An 18078-nucleotide genomic window follows, 5' to 3' on the forward strand; every position below is an offset into this window, starting at 1 on the left:
ACACGCCCAAGGCAAACGACAAGCTTTTATTTGTTTTTACTGATCAACTACCATGTAAAACTTAAAGGAATGCTCAATTACAATAATATGACAAAAACTATTAACATTGGAATAGCAAAATTCTAACTAGCGGTCGTTCTGACTAGGGCTGCACGATATTGATAAAATCTAACGCTGCTATATTTTGCGATAAATATCGGTATATGAATACAATTCCACCAGATTACTTAAATATCCAAATTAAGAATGAATTGATCATTTTAGATTGATTGGGATGGTTTTGTAAGTGAGCACAAGTCCATGAAATCTAATAAAGGATCTAACAATACAGTAAAGAAGCAGATACAATTAAAATTGTGATTGTGATTTTCCATTTTTCTTTTAGTCTAAAGCCGTCTTTCCACTGCACACAACATTTAGAAACGACTGTTGGCATATGCTCCCTTCTGGCAGTCGTACAGAATTTTCAGTTCTGATGTGCATTATGGGAGAGAAGCTGTGAGAGAGAAGTCATGTTGTCACTTCATGTTTACATTCAAAGCTTTTACTGAGATATTAAAATTAAGATTTAAATGTTGGTTGTCATATTTAATGAAGTTATTATCCTAAAAATACAATCTTTTTGGTGATACACCCTAAAACTGTGTTAGGCTACTAAACCGCCCATGAAGGACAGTGTCTAACTTTAATTTTCACTTTTACAAGCAGGGGAGAACATATTTGAAGTAAAGTTTTGCTTTTGCTATCAAAAAGTTATCCTTATGTTAGCAGAAAGTTGCTAGGCAACAGAGGCACACACTTTCAAAGTCACGAGAAAAACTACCAGACGTTGAAATGCATGCAGTTTGACCACTATGTTTCCCACTTTCTTTTGCAGCCTGAAGTCAAACACACAAAACACCCAATCCGCGCCACAGGATGTCTAATCCCTTCCTTGCATTGACTTCACATGTAAATCACTTGGGACTTTTTATAGATTTTGTGTCGGATTCAGCATTTGTGGTATCGTAAAAAAACTAGGGGCTCTGATTTAAAAAAAAATAACATTGTTAGACAGAAATATACCCATTTTTAGAAATAGTCAGAGTATTATGGGTTTTACTTCAATAAAGCTGTTAAATTACAACAATTAAAAATGTCAAAATGACCGCATCTGTAGGCACATACTTTATTATTCCTACTGTGGATGTGTCCTTGTTACTGATATTCTTCATAGTATCTTATTTTGTGTCTAATAGAATAATGAAACTAATAACAGTTTTAAACCTCTTGGTGATAAATAAATTCTAACTACATTTTCTTTTCATTTTTGTAGTTGTCAACTCCAGAATCCAACATTCTTCAGAATATCTTTATCTGTGTTCAACAAATGAAACAAACATTTATTTTAGTTTAAAGGTGAACTATCCTTTTACCTTACCGTGTTTTCATAGATGGCTGGCATTTATTTCTTAGTTTGGTGTGCATATTTGATCACATTTGGCCTGAAAATGGCCTGAAAAGTAACTCCAGAGTGGTTCATTGTGGTGAGAATACAATCTGACCCAGTGGACCAATAAACTAGGCTTTATCACAATGTATTTTGAGTTATTACATACACTCCATGAAAAGCAGCATTGCTTATTTTGCTAATAGCTCTCAAAATAAATCTTGGGTTACTGTGGAGAAAAAGATGAAGTGTAATTTGCTGGGTCTAATATATTTCAGTCAACTGTGCAAAAGTAGAAAAACGAGAAAAAATACTGACAAAGCCATGATTCTTTCTTTAAGCAATAATGTTATATATAATCAGTGCTAAAAAGGAACCCACAATAAGTTTTTTTTTTACAACGTTCATTCTTATAGTTGACAGAGGGTTGGATTCACGTCATGTATGAATTACCATGATTACAAGATTCTGACTAGTAAAAAGCATTCACGTCTTTGTGAAATTCATAATTACAACTCGTAAACTGGATATTTTCTGAGAACTCTGACTTGAAATGTGTGACCGCTGTGCCACTTAAGTGCTGTAGATTTATTTAGGTGCTAATGTATGTCTGTGTGCTGCAAGAGAATTCATAGTGCAAGGATGTAGAACGTCATGGGTAGTCATCATGAAATTACAGTAATTATGACACTGCATGAACTCAGCTTGTTATAAGTGGAATCTAGGAATATAATCGGGTGGACTTTGACCTGAACAGGACAGTTTACTGGCACATGACCTGTATTAACACATTTTGGTCTGTTTAGAAGAATGCAGAGTGAACAAAAGGTAATGACAATTTTGTAATATTTTAATATTTGAAAATTAAGTTTGACATAAATTAAACCAAATGTCTAACATAAATACTACAGACTTGCTTGTTACACTTGATGTGACTTCTTTATACACAAATATATCGAATAAAGCAGGTTTGGATGCATTCAAATATTACTGTATAAACAATGATGAGAGATTACCATCACAAAAATAATAGAGTAACTAAAAATTCTTTTTGGATTGAGAAAGACTTTTATTTGCAAATACAAGGTACTGCTACGGACACTCTATTAGTACCTTATTTTGCAAATTTATTTATGGTAAAATTTGAAAATGATTATATTTAAATATTTTGTAATTAAACTTTTACTAAATTGGAAAATAATTCTAAGAATCTAAATATTTGACAAAACCAATTTAAACATTTTAGAGATTATTGCGGATTTATTTTTCCATTCAGAAAGTGCTTTTTAGTAATACATTGTTGAATTAAATTTGGTATAGAAACTGTTTCCATTCGGAAATTGCTTGTGTTAATTCTGAATTTTAAAAAAAGTATCTTTTGTAAATCCTTTTAATATAAAAAAAGTAAAAAATAATTTATTTTATTTAAAACTTCTAATATATATATATATATATATATATATATATATATATATATATATATATATATATATATATATATATATATATATATATATATATATATATATACATATATATACAGGACTTTTTTAATAAAGGATTTATTTTTTCACTCAGAAAGTGTAAATAAATGTAAAGTTTTAATTTAAATTTATTTTAAGTTTTTAAATATGAATAAAAATAGTATCTTTTATAAAACATTTAAAAAAATTTCTTGTTTTATTTAAAACTACAAACATTTCTCCTTTTTTTTTTTTTACAATATAAAAGACTGATAGCTTTGTTCCTGAAAAAAAAGGCATTTTGAGAAAAGTATATTTGGAAGTTTTCTGACATAAAAAGAAAGAAAACATTAGTTTTTGTCAGTAGCGTCTTGCCTCAAGCAATGACCATAAATGATAGTGATGTCAAATGTCCCACTGGTCATTTCCCGGTCATAAATTATAGCGTTCAAAATTTGAGGTGCTTCACTATAAAAGCATGACACTATGTATGAATCATCGATCATCTTTCCACAGCAACAAGTCCCATCAGACCACTGCAGGCTTTCCTCTGAGAGCCCATGCTGAATTTCAAGAAGCAACGGTGCCCATTGGCTTTACATTTGATCGGTTATATATCAAATCTGTGATCAGAATCCAATTTGCAATCAGTCTTTGCACAACTCCTGAAGCATGTATGAACGATCAGTCATGCAAAAGTGTTTCCCTGTGGGTCGGTCCCGTAGGGGAAAAAAAGGAATCGTGAAAGTCTGCGTGAAAATCTAATTCCAAGCTTGGCTGGCATTGGACAAGCGTGTGATGTGGAGAAATTAACCTCCAGCCATATGAAAAGTAAACGTCTGGGCTGAACGAACAGACGTCCAGGTCTAATGACCATAAGCTCATGAACGAGAGTCACTTTTATCACTGTTTTTGCAAGCTCATGCCTCTGTTGACCATTTCCCTCTCTCTATGGCTCTTTCAAGTTTCAGGATTCATTCATAAATGGATTCAAACAAATGCGAGTGGATTTGTTGGAGAGAAGTGCAGCTATTTTAAGTGGGTTTTATAAGTGCTCTATCTAAAACTCTTGTATGGACTATGGACAAACTCTATGTTTATAAATATACAGCGAACTCATATTCCTCTCCCTCTAGTCTGTCAAAATACTTCTGGAGCTCAAGTAGTCGTGACATAAAGGTCCTGAAATACTAACAGCAAGGTTCTTTTTTATTTGCTTAGGAATACTGGTAAATTCTGAATAAGTCTGAAATGTTTTTTCAGTGGTATTTTTTAGGTGAGAGTGGCCATTTGTAAATTGTTCTGGCTTCTTGTGGTCAAGTTCTGTGCTGCTTGATATTGCAAAATGACATTTATTGTTAATTACTGTATTGTCTTACATACTGTATATACACACATTTCTTTATACTGCAAGTGTTCATATACCATTTACAAGGTATGATCACATACATAATCATGCCAATTTTAATATCAAACATATTTTTCTGACATTATCAGAGTGGCCTTGATGTGTCTGAGGGCAGACCTGGAGGTTTCATATTTGATGTATAAATGCATCACATTACCAGATAATCTTGGATTAGTTTCTTTCATATTGGCTAAAGTAGCACAGCTTAAGTAATCGCCACGGAGAGCTCAAAGATGTTTATAAGCTGCATTTTTGGGGGAAAGTTGCTTATTTAAAAGTTATTTTGATCTCTAAAGATTTTACATATAGGTTCAAAATAAGTATAGAGTAAATTTACACGAGTCAAATGTTTTATTGGGGTGTTAACTACTAGAATGGACATTCTGACTGTCCATATACACTCACTGTCTACTTTATTAGGTACACCTGTCCAACTGCTCATTACTGCAAAATTTCAATCAGCCAATCCCATGACAGCAACTTAATGCATTTAGGCATGTAGACATGGTCAAGGCGATCTGCTGCAGTTCAAGCCGAGCATCAGAATGGAGAAGAAAGGTAATTTATTTAACTTTGAATGTCATGGTTGTTGGTGCCAGATGGGCTGGTCTGAGTATTTCAAAAACTGCTGATCTACTGGGATTTGCACACACAACAGTCTCTAGGGTTTATAGAGAATGGTCATAAAAACAGAATAAATTCAGTGAGCTACAATTTGCACAGGCTCCCCAAAATTAGACAATAGAAGATTGGAAAAACGTTGCCTGGTCTGATGAGTCTCGATTTCTGCTGCGACATTCGGATGGTTGGGTCAGAATTGGCATTAACAACATGATACCATGGATCCATCCTGCCATCAACGGTTCAGGCTGCTGGTGGTGGTGTATTGGTGTGGGGGATATTTTCTTGGCACACTTTGGGCCCATTAGTAACAACTGAGCATTGTGTCAATGCCACAGGCTACCTAAGTATTGTTGCTGACCACGTCCATCCATCTATGACCACAGTGTACACATCTTCCGATGGCTACTTCAAGCAGGATAACGCACCATGTCATAAAGTGCAAATCATTTCAGACTGATTTCTATAACATGAAAATGAGTTCACTATATTCAAATGGCCTCTACAGTCACCAGATCTCAGTCCAATAGAACATCTTTGAGATGTGGAGGAATGGAAGATTCGCATCATGGATCTGCAGGAACTGCATGATGCTTTCATGTCAATTTGGATCAAAGTCTCTGAGGAATATTTCCAGTACCTTGTTGAATCCATGCCATGAAGGATTAAAGCAGTCCTGAAGGCAAAAGGGGGTCCAGTAACTAGTAACGTGTACCTAACAAAGAGGCCGGTGAGGGTAAGACTGTAATTCATTAAAATGGTTACATCATGTTTACATTTGAAGCTTCTATTGAGATTTTAGATTTAAGCTCTGAATGTTTGTCAAAACATATTATGATGTCATTACCCTATACTGAGATTTTAGAATTTAGCTTTTTATGTCTGTCGAAACATATTATGATGTCATTACCCTAAATATAAGATATTTTTTTAGTATAACCTATAATTGTGTACAAGTTTCTAGAGCAGCCCAGAACATGTTTTACTGTACCTCACATTGACTGACAAGCAGGAAAGCAAAACTTGTTCTAAGCTGTAAAAAATGTTGTTTTTGAAAGTTTAAAAGACATGTCTGAAATAATGTATTTTTTTGCTATTTGAAAGTTATGTTTTTGTTAGCATAGCCACACATAATCAAGGCACGTGGAAAAAGTAGAGGACGATGAAATGCATTTGATGGAATTGATATATTTTCAAGGAAGAAATACTTATAACTCTTTCATGTATTGTACTTCAAAATAAATATCAATGTTTAAATAAAATATACACATTTATGAAAAGTCAGGGTACTATAGATGTATAGTGTTTAATAAATAAAATTAATAAAATGGTCAGAATGACTGCCTCTGTAGTTCTAGTAAAACATCAACATGATTTCCATACAAATTCAAAGAACTAACACTTGTAGGAAAGGCTTTTCTGGCAGTAAACCAATGAGGTGTATAGCACATGCTTGAAGAGCACACATATACTCTTTGTTGTTGTCATATAAAACACAGGAGAGTGCAAAGGTCTTCCCATTAAAATCAGAACCTAAAAGAGAAAAGTATCACACTTTCCAATTGCTAATAAAACATTATATTTAAATGCATCGGCTTACTGAGGGGCAGCACGGTAGCCACACTGCACAACACTCTCCGACATTTCCTAACTGCCGCTGAAAGATGTCCTGACAGCTCCCCTGTTGCTCTTTTGTTCCCTGTTTGGAGGCTGATCAGGTGCAGCTCTTCACATTTCATTTCTAGAGTGCCATCTGGGTCTCTTTCTTCAGTGCTGCTGAGGTGTGCAAATAGTCGTGACAGCAAAAGCTCCTGGATCAATTTACAACTTGCAGACACTTTCTGGCGAGGTCACAAGCTTCAGTGTAGCTTGTCTGCTTATTACAGTATAGCATCAATAAATACTCATCTGATTTTGCAGCATTTTGTCTTTTTTGAAGGAAGAATATAACTAAACATTCTTAAAATATTATTAAATAAAATATTATAATTTTTTTTAATAGAAACAGCATTTACAAAAATAAAAAAATGTTGTTCCACTTATGGGATGTTTCCAAGTGGGTGTCCATGCCAACACAGAGCCAGACCTCAGTGGAAGTTTGCAATCGATTGTAGAGGGTCAGATTTCTGCCAAAAACCTTTCAGAAGGCTTTTTGACCAAGATGAGGAGATCTGAAGGTCAAGTTCAACATCAAGACAGATCCCAGTGGTAAAGGTTCATTGTCAGAACTATCAAGATAATTTATTGCTGCAACCTTTTATTACATAACATTTGGCAATGCATTTCTGGCACTGTAACTGTGAAAGAGTGTGGGTTGCAATCATAGACTCAAACAGTGCCTATACAACTATTGGCTAATGTTAATTACCGTGACAAGGTATTGGGTTTGATTAACTGGAAACTTTATCAAATGGCTATTGTTCAAATGAATTATACAATTGTCTGTCTAAATTATTGCTTCTTATAGTTGGAACTTGTGAATTTTGTCAATAAAATGTCATCACTGTTGAAAAGCTGTATTATATTTTTTAACAACGCAATGGTGAGGATGCTGCTTTTTTAATAGTAAAAATTCACAGGTTTAATATTAGCAGAGAATCTGTACACACAAACTCTCTCTCTTTTATTCCTCCAGATACAGTAATTCAAATATGTGAATACAACTTGATACAGCTTGAAAATGTAAATACTTTTTTTCCAAATATAACTAATATTTTGATATGCTGGGCAGAACGGTGGCTCAGTGTTTAACACTGTCGCCTCACAGCAAGAAGGTCACTGGATCAAGTCCCTGCTGGTTCAGTTGGCATTTCTGTGTGAAGTTTGCATGTTCTCCCCATGTTCGCGTAAGTTTCCTCTGGGTGCTCCGGTTTCCCACAGTCCAAAGACATGCACTATAAGTGAATTGGATAAACTAAATTGCTCATAGTGTATGGGTACGTGTGTATGGGAGTTTCCCAGTATTGGTTTGCAGCTGAAAGGGCATCTGCTGTGTATAGTTGGCAGTTCATTCTGCTGTGGCAACCCCTGATAAATAAGGGACTAAGCCAAAGGAAAATGAATGAATGAATGAAAATTTTACATGCTCAGTCATATTTTGCAATAGCAAGTGACTAACTTTGCATAGCCAATGCTTAAGAGCACATTTGCTTTTGATGTAAATTAAATTAAATTAAATTAAATTAAATTAAATTAAATTAAATTAAATTAAATTAAATTAAATTAAATTAAATTAAATTAAATTAAATTAAATTAATTTAAATTAAATTAAATTAAATTAAATTTTATGCACATCTACCTAAGACTTTAACATAGACAAGAGTGAAAAAGACACCGAAATGGACTAAAGAACAGCTATAAATAGATGTCAAACAAACATATTAAATTGATTTGTACCAACTATAGGTTGTTGGCTGAAAGAGATGGTGACAAATATGAAAATGGAAAAAATAACTTGTATGATAAGAAATAGATATATAATTTTTGATAGAGTTTGGGGACCTTTTACACTGTTTTTAAAAGGTGGTGGATTTGGAAATGTTTTACTAGAAGATTAGTAATAGAGGTGATGTTGTATTTTGATGTAAAATACTGAGAAGCCTTTTGTTTTGTTTTTGGTTTGTTTGTTCATTTGTTGGTTTGTTGGTTTGTGTTGGAATTGACACATGGAAATGTGTATGTACATGTTACTTAAAATATAATAAAAAGGAATTGGAAAAAAAAATTGATTTGCATATCAATACATAAAAAAATCATTCATCATCAGAGACCATCAGAGATTTCTGAATGTTTGTTCACTTGAAATGCTTTAAAAGCTGAATACACTTTCAGTCTCTAAGAATTTCTCTCTGATTTTATAAAAATATTTTCATTTGTTTTCAAACAAAATAAACAAGAGAGTTTTGGGTTTGGGAAAACACATATACAGTACAGTAGAAGCATGGGTAAATGCTTCATTCATTCGTTTTCTTTTCGGCTTAGTCCCTTTATTAATCAGGGTCAGGGGTCCCCACAGCAGAATGAACTGCCAACTTATCCAGCATATGTTTTACGCAGCGGATGCCCTTCCAGATGCAACCCATCAGTGGGAAACACCCATGTACTCTCATTCACACTCATACACTATGGACAATTTTAGCCTACCCATTTCACCTGTACTGCATGTCTTTGGACTTGTGGGGGAAACCAGAGTACCCAGAGGAAACCCATGCAAACACGGGAAGAACATGCAAACTCCACATAGAAACAACTGACCCAGACGAGGCTCGAACCAGCAACCTTCTTGCTGTAAGGTGATCGTGCTACCCACTATACTTTTAAATCTTTATTAATGATTTGCATATAAGAATGAGGATTTTGCCATTGTTGCTGGTGAACATGTATTGTGTGCACAGTGTGTGTGTGTGTATGTGTGCTATGATTAGAATGTCCAGTTATAAAAACCCATTTTTTCTCCATGACTGACTTTGATGTGTGCGCAGAACCTTTGGGACAGTTTTGTGCATGCTGGATTCTCTAAGTGCACCTATTTATATTGCCATATAAAGTATATGACCCTTCTTATCTGGACATTTCACAAGTCATGCAGAAGATGACAATGAATTTCTCACCTGCTGAGATGAACACCAATTATCAGGAGCTACAAAAGTTTCTGAAAAAGCATATTTAAGTGGCGGCTCGTGACGCACAAATAACACAGCTAACGAGCACCCACAATTAGTATTCACCCAGAATGAGTCAGATGAGTGGAGGCATAATAGAGAGCACTAAATTAAGCATGAAATCAACACTGAGAGCGCATATCGTCTGAAGAGAATCGCGCTGTATTGCAGACTCTAAACACATGCTGCTTGGTGCGTGAGGTTCGTGTGAGAAATGAGAAGAGACTGCAAGTATCCCGAAGGAAAAAGAAGAATTACACAGGAGAAAGCGGCTTTTAAGAAAAAGGCGGAGAGCATTTCACACAGTCTAAATTGAGATGACATGGCTATTATTGCTGTATGTGCTAAGTGAGTGCCTGAAGGACACCCGGCCAGCTTCATTGTCAAAACTCAGAGGGGTAAATGACTTGTGAAATAGCCAGTGTTCCTTCCTTTATTATAATAAATGCCGCATGTTGCCAGGTTGACTGGAATCTCTATATAAGATCATACTAAGGAAAAACATTACTGTTTTTCATGAAAATACCACAGCAGCATGAGAATAGATGCTAGTGGAGCAGAATGTAAGAAGCGATAAATAGTAAGATGAACAGAGATAATGATCTGATTACCATACGGCTCTCTTGCTATGATTTATTATTTTTTGAAAACATCAAAGCATTATGTAAAACATCTGTCACACTGACATTAATAATCAAGGCTGTCAACTGAGTTAAAGGTGTACCTTTATGCACTATTTTACAAATTTGCATTTAAGACCTACTTAAAGTCTGTTTGAATTCAATGTACAGTGTTTATTTTGATAGTGCACATTGTAATAACTTAGGTCAATATTTAATGTGTGCAAATTAATCCACTTAAAAAAATGTTTCCGTTATCTTAAATCAAAGTTTGACCATTTGCTTCTGCATTTGAAGTTCTGGTCCTTCTCTGTTGATGTCAGTTTGACAATTTAAGTCCAAATATTCTTAACCGCGCCCCTCTTTTCATTTAGCTTTGAGGGAATGATTTGCAAAAAGAAAGCCTCACTCTAAAGGAGCCACGGGACCCGACCAGATTTCTTGCAGCGTGGCGATTTATTTCCAAATAAAGAGCAGGAGCGGTCAGTAACTGGTGTAATTTGAACGGAAGCGGGCAGTCTAACAACATTGCTTCCGACTCCCGAGCGAGCGAGCATGCGTATTAATGTGTGTGAATGAGAGAGTGTGATGCTGTCTGAGTGTCGCTTGTTTGTTGCTGACTGTCTATGTGTGTGAATGGGAGAGAGAGAGAGCGTGATGCTGTGCATCGCTAGCTTGGTGCTGTCTATGTGTGTGTGTGTGTGTGTGTGTATATTTGTGTGAATGAGAGAGAGCGTGATGCTGTGTGTCCCTTGCTTGGTGCTGTGTGTCCATGTGTGTGTTTATACAGACAGCTTGTTATAGGCTGTCTGCACTCTATGTCATGTAGCTGGGTGGTTTTTGGTTTTGCTCCTCTGCTCGCAAACACACCACGTCCCCAAACCCCCCACCCCCCCCATCAGTATGAGCATTACCGCCGTGACTTGTACCGCCGGTGCTCTTAAGGAGTAAGAACGTGTTTTTTAGGTATGACTGCAGTTTGCAACTTTGCCGCCTGGGGCCACAAAGGGATGTTATGCGAACTGACAGAAATAGCCTCTACAGTGGCTGTAAATACTCTGCTACTTGTAAGAAAAGATAAACAATGAAACAAAGCAATATAATTCCTTCATTAATCATTGAAGTCTTGTTAACAAGCTTTATTATCACTGCAAACTTGTTAAATGCTATTAGGATTCATATTGGAAAGTAGCATTAAATAAATAAAAGACAACTAAAATGAAAGTACAAACATAAAGACAAATACTGTATGTGTTTAATTTCAACAAAGATCAAAACTTCAAAAATTGTTGCCTCAGTAGTGTTAATTAGACTATAAACTGTTGTAGTGCACTATTCTGCACATCTGGTCACTTTATGTGTTCTTAAGAAACATGTAAATGTAAGCTAAATGCTTTAATATAAATTCAAAATACATTGAACTGCAATTATCTAACTAAAATAATCTAATGATAATTAGTTGGCATGTAGATGCAATAATATATATATATATATATATATATATATATATATATATATATATATATATATATATATATATATGTATGTATGTATGTATGTATGTATGTATATATATATTTCTATATATATATATATATATGTATGTATGTATGTATGTATGTATGTATATATATATTTCTATATATATATATATATATATGTATGTATGTATGTATGTATGTATGTATGTATGTATGTATGCATGCATGCATGCATGCATGCATGCATGCATATATATAAATATATCTATATCTATATCTATATCTATATATATATATATATATATATATATATATATATATATATATATATATATATATATATATATATATATATACAGGGCTCGAAATTGCGACCATTTTGGTCGCATATGTGCCCGAAATTTCATCTATGCGACCTTAAAATATATTTGGGAGCATTTCTGCGAGTGCTTAAAACTGTTATGTGCGACCAGTTTTTACTGTAAAATGTTCACCACATGCGCAGATTCGGGAGACATTCACGCAGAATGCATCTCTGCACTTGCAACGCGAAACGCAGCGCTCGGGAATGGTTTAAAACAGTTGTCTTGTCAACTTGCTGCAGTAAACAAATCCAAATCCGTAATGTGTGCCCCGCCTTTACGCTCTTCTTATTGGCCCACTGCTCTAGCACTGAAAACGAATGATTGCTTAATATCAGCTGTCAATCACTCAGTCAGCGTTTCTGGCTTGGGATGACAGAGAGAGCTACTACCACGAAAAATTGTAAAGCACTGAAGAGGAGAATGAAGATAACACTGACAGACTTTGTTTTAGAAACCATGGCATCCAAAGTTATAAATACTGAAACATCTTAGAAGTGATCATGTGCTAAATGTTAATCCACCATCTACACTTTTCCAAGAGTAGAAGACTTCCATTGGCTTCAAGTCCGCTATAAAACATCTGTGGGATGGAGTTTTTAGGTAACTGTTTGCCACATCTAGCACGAGAGCTTCTGTTTAATCCTTCATATAATCGCCAGATGCTGTCCGCCTTGCAAGGGACAGCTATATGTCAAATTAAACACCACGTACACCATAGCGAACGGACTTGCATTGAGTAAACTAATATTGCTACTCATAAAAATAAACCAGTATTGCTATTAACATGTATGCATATAATAAGCTACAATATGTGTCAAAAGCATTAGTGCAATATCAGACAGCACTTGTGAGAACAGCAAAGTTATACCGTTAACAGATTCATTTAAGCAGTGTGTGCAGGGCCAGTGAGTGCTCCGTGTATCTTTTGCTCACTCAGTTCTGTTATAAAAATCTATTTTCTTGTGATAACGGGATTTCGTTAAGACATATTTTCGACACGTTTGCATTTATATATATATATATATTTTTGCTTGTTAGTTTGATTAGTGTTGATTTCAAATACAATAAATATGTTTGTATAAAACTTGTAGTAACGGTGCTCATAATTGGTGGGTGCGACTAAATTTTGGCTGATGCGCCTACATTTTTAAAGTTAGGAGCACCGGTGCTACCAAGCAAAAAGGTTAATTTCGAGCCCTGTATATATATATGATTAAATATTTTATTCTACAAGCGTATAATTTTTGGTCTTTTTGCAGTATTTTCTTTAACACAAATTCTCATTTTACTAAGTAATTTAACACAGATGCACAAAACATTGGAACAGAAATAAATCCAATGTTCAGACTTTTGTTTTAGAAATAAATTCTAATAAATGTATATTTAATGAAATTTTGCATCATTTGCATATTTACACAACATTTTATAAAACTTGCAAATAAATGTTTGCTAATCCTAATGTAATAAATCAACTGGGGAATAATGTTGATAGCAACTTTTTACTTGATTTTAAGCCCTGTTCACCTGCAGTGTCTTGCCTTAATTGAAATTCCAGGAATGCATCGACTTGACACATGACTGCATGGCAGCTGTAAATTGTTTTGCCACAGAGGAAGAGCACTTGAGAGTTTCGTACTGCGGACTGTGTAGTGATGTTGTTTCCATGGTGATCAATGTGTGGTCACACAAAGTGCCTTGCCAAGTGAATCGTCCACCAACACTGTGATTATGAACCTAATAAACTCTTCGAGTCAAGCAAAAGACAGACAGTTAAAAACGTGAAATGTGTAGGACTGAGAAACATTTTCTTGCTCGACAACATAAAATATGTAAATTATTATATAACAGACCATGGAAAAATATATGCACATATATAATGACCCCATGTGCAATTGTTTTCATTTAAATAATCTATCATTCATTTTCTTTTCGGCTTAGTCCCTTTATTAATCAGGAGTCGCCACTGTTGAATGAACCGCCAACTTATCCAGCATATTTTTTAAGCAGCGGATGCTCTTCCAGTCGCAATTCATATTCATTTAAATTGTAAAAATGGAAAATCTATTAAAATATGATTTTAATGTTGCGAAAATGTCCTTCTAATAATGAAATATATGTTTTAGCAATTTAGTCCCCATCATTTTTATTAGTGCTTGGCATCAAAGCATTTAAAACATCATGTATAGCAGATGCTTTTAATGCAAGGTAAACTACGGTTGACTTATTACATAAAATTCCCTTTGGAGAAGCCTGGGGTGAAGTGCCGCACTCAAGGTCACAGTGGTTTACATACGTCTGTGATTTATGATCCACAAATTCTGAAGGCTTCATGAAAGATTGTTGCCTTTTGCCAAACGTTCAGGTTGTTTGTTAAAGTGCCTGTAATTTAGTTCTACAGTACTCCCATCCGCTTGACTAGTGCTTGGTGCTTTTAAAGAATTACTCTAATAACCGCAAGAACTAACAACAAAAGAAAAAATACAGGAGGTCCAAGAGGAACATTTTTATCAAACCTGCCAGTACACCGTCATTTTTGCCTCAGCGTTTCTTTTATTTTCTCAGAATAACTTCAACTGACAGTTTGTCTAAACTCTAAATGGGCATTCGGCTATAATCGGTGTCATGCTCTGACATTGTATTTAGTTACTGACCTCATTGCTGTCAGAAGCAAACACTTTATGGCGAATAATAAAAAGTGAAATTAAAAGCTATGCTTCAACACGGTTTAGCGTCTTGTGTGACAGTAGCACATTGTAAAGGCTACTCCACTTAGCAGTTCAATAAAGCGCTAAGCCTTTGTCGAATTTCCCTCTGGCTTGTAACACCCTTTCAGCTCCGCTTCGTTCCTCCAGAGTGATGTATTAGACCTCAGCCCTGATATTCAGGATGAGGTTTGAGTGCTCTGCTGCTGTCCCCGGTTTACGTCATCCGGCCCCTGCAGTCATACGGGCCACCTTCCAATGCCTCGCTTGTTAAAGAGGGCATGAGGGCACTGAGAGGAGGGGGACTGATAATATTTGGTTTGTAACAAAATGTACCTCTTTCTATCCTTTTCTTTATTTTGGCCCAAGTTTCCTCTGACTGAGAGTCAAATAATGATGTAACTGCATTGCTACATAGCCTGCCTATAAACAGACATAGCAACAGCAGTCTTACTTGTAGTTTTGGGAACATATGAAGTAGTTAATTAGCTTGTTGGGCCCATTTTTACAGCTGGTATATATATATATATATATATATATATATATATATATATATATTATTTATAATATTTGGTTTATTGCATCTACATGCCAACTAATTATCATTAGATTATTTTAGTTAGATAATTGCAGTTCAATGTATTTTGAATTTATATGAAAGCATTTAGCTTACATTTACATGTTTCCTAAGAACACATAAAGTGAAAAAAAGTCAAATTACTTAGTAAAATGAAAATTTGTGTTAAAGAAAATACTGCAAAAAGACCAAAAAACGCTTGTAGAATAAAATATTTAATCATATATATATATATATATATATATATATATATATATATATATATATATATATATATATATATATATATATATATATAGATAGATAGATATATATACACACATACATACATATATATATAAAATATATATATATATATATATATATATATATATATATATATATATATATATATATATATATATATATATATATATATATATATATATATATATAATCTGATTGGCTGATAGCCGTGTGATATCAGAATTTATACAGCCTCCTCACCCTCCTCACCCTTCTGTATTACTCTGCCAGATCAAAACATTAAAAAGTTGGTGAGTGACATTCGATCTCACTGTATTTTTCATGTTGCAGTGCTGTATTTATATCATAGTAATTGTATTGTATTGAGTGTGAGATGGGACTCACATGGAATGTGTGTATTTTGTATGTTCTTTGTTTAGGCTTGTGTTATTTTTTAGTTGGCCCTCTGTTTGTTTCTAATGAGTCTCCTGTTTTTATTACTGCAAACTAGTTCAGTAAAAAGAAAGAAAATTTCCCCATGTGTTTAGCGTTTTTTCTTATCACAAACACAACAGTAGTCTGGTATGATTGCGTTGCTTTGGCTTTTTCAGGGATAAATATTGTGTAATCCTGTTTGAAATAGTGAAATGCTGGGAAATGACTGATGGCTTTTCATGCCGTTTAGCCTTATTATCCTAAAATGTCAGCAAAATCATCCGTTTTGTCGTCACAAAAGATAGATAGATAGATAGACAGACAGACAGACAGACAGATAGACAGATCAATCGATCGATAGATAGATAGATAGATAGATAGATAGATAGATAGATAGATAGATAGATAGATAGATAGATAGATAGATAGATAGATAGATAGATAGATACTACCCTAGAGAATCATTCAAATAGCTCTAAAATTACATTAGTGAATTAGTAATGGCTTCTGATGTCAGCAACAGATGTGGAATAGCGGAAGAAAGTAGTTCCTGATACAAAAAGATTTTTAGAGTCTTTGTGTTTGACTTTCTTTTTTATATACATGATTATGCTGTCAAACTGTTGTATAAACGCAATATGACGTGAGTAGCAGTGCGATATGGCTATATATCGTCAATACGCACTTCTACGCAAGTGATATAGCTCTTATGTATAATAGGTCATACTATCTATCAACACATTGCTCTGTAAATATCTTTGGAATATACACCATATTGCCAAAAGTCATGCTCTCAATTTTTTTTGGGAACAGTTTGGGTATTCTTATCCAGTATTAGTGCCTGATCTAACAAATGTGCTTCAAGACGTTTGTTAAAATCCTATAAATACTAAACCTTGTGGAAAGTCTCCTTAGAAGAGTTGACATTGTTATAGCTGCCAACTCTCGATGTAATTAAAGTTCTTATGCATGTAAAGGCAGGTGTTCCAAAATGACATGTATAAAACTGAACTTTGTTGTATGTAAGAGCTGCTCAAGTGGAGAATTATGACTCAGTGCAGGAAAAAAAAATTCATTTTGAGAAAACAGCCTTTAAAAATATGTGCTGTAATGGCAACACATAGAAACGGATTGATAGTGAAGTGTTACAAATCAAGTACTTAAAAAGTGTCTAATTTTTTTACTATTAGTCTAAAAAACACACATTGAAAAGCAAAAAAATGCAGGTGCATCGCAAACAGTTTCCCACCTTAATAACACTTTTATACTTAATACACTTTGTGCATCGTCTTTAGTTTACCTGTCAAGGGAGATGCAACACAGGTGTAAGATGGAGGCTGTGGTCAGCAGCACATCCAGAGAGGTGCGGACCAGGCAAAAAGTCTCTCCGTAGATCCAGTTCTGATGGATCAGTTCTATTGCACCAAACGGCATCACCAGCACTGACACCAGCAGGTCAGCAAACGCCAGCGAGACGATGAAGTAGTTGGTTTTGATTTTCCTGTGGGAGAAAATAAGATATTTCATTCTTTATCTTTTTAAAATTGAAATTGAATTCTAAAATGAAAATGAATAGGTCCGTTCCTAGATTTCAAAGGGTTTGGTTGTCATTTGCTTATCTTTGTGTTGTTCCAAAAGCCTTTGATTCATCTTAGGAATACAGATGAAGATATTTTAATCAATTTTAAAAGATTTCTGTTTCTCCACATGAAGTCTGTCAACCCAAAACTCTGGGCTGGTTTCCATTAATAACATGCATTTTCAGTGATCTGATCATAGGTCTTCTGCTAGGATGTATTACTGTTTCTACCTGGTATTAACATACAGATGTGTCTTATATCTACATTAGCATTATGAAAATAAGTGAATTTTTATTCGGGTTGAAACAATATGAATATATTTTAAATCATGGCAAAATTTTTATTTTGGGGGATAAATTACATCAAGTCAGTCAACTCAAATTTATTTACAAAATGTAGTACATTTTGCCAGCTGATTCACAGTAATAAACTGAATAATTGCTGAATTAATGATGCAAACATCATAAAATAGAGCAATTATGAGAGAATAGTTTCATCTCAATAACATATG

At 34.4% G+C, this 18078-nt stretch overlaps 1 protein-coding gene across 3 annotated transcripts in view; it reads right to left on the bottom strand.

The window, feature by feature from the left end:
- The window catches only part of htr4 (5-hydroxytryptamine receptor 4), a 179550-nt gene that overhangs the window by 83900 nt on the left and 77572 nt on the right, over positions 1-18078 (bottom strand). For all 3 annotated transcript variants that reach the window (XR_012389762.1, XM_009291062.5, XM_021481160.3), the window contains exon 4: positions 17288-17488. Coding sequence is in view for 2 of the 3 variants with exons in the window: in XM_009291062.5 (XP_009289337.1) it covers positions 17288-17488 (201 nt within the window). In the remaining variant the exon portion in view is untranslated. The remainder of the gene's footprint in view (positions 1-17287; positions 17489-18078) is intronic.

The sequence above is a fragment of the Danio rerio genome, chromosome 14, assembly GCF_049306965.1.
Source record: "Danio rerio strain Tuebingen ecotype United States chromosome 14, GRCz12tu, whole genome shotgun sequence".
Classification (NCBI taxonomy): Eukaryota; Metazoa; Chordata; class Actinopteri; order Cypriniformes; family Danionidae; genus Danio; species Danio rerio.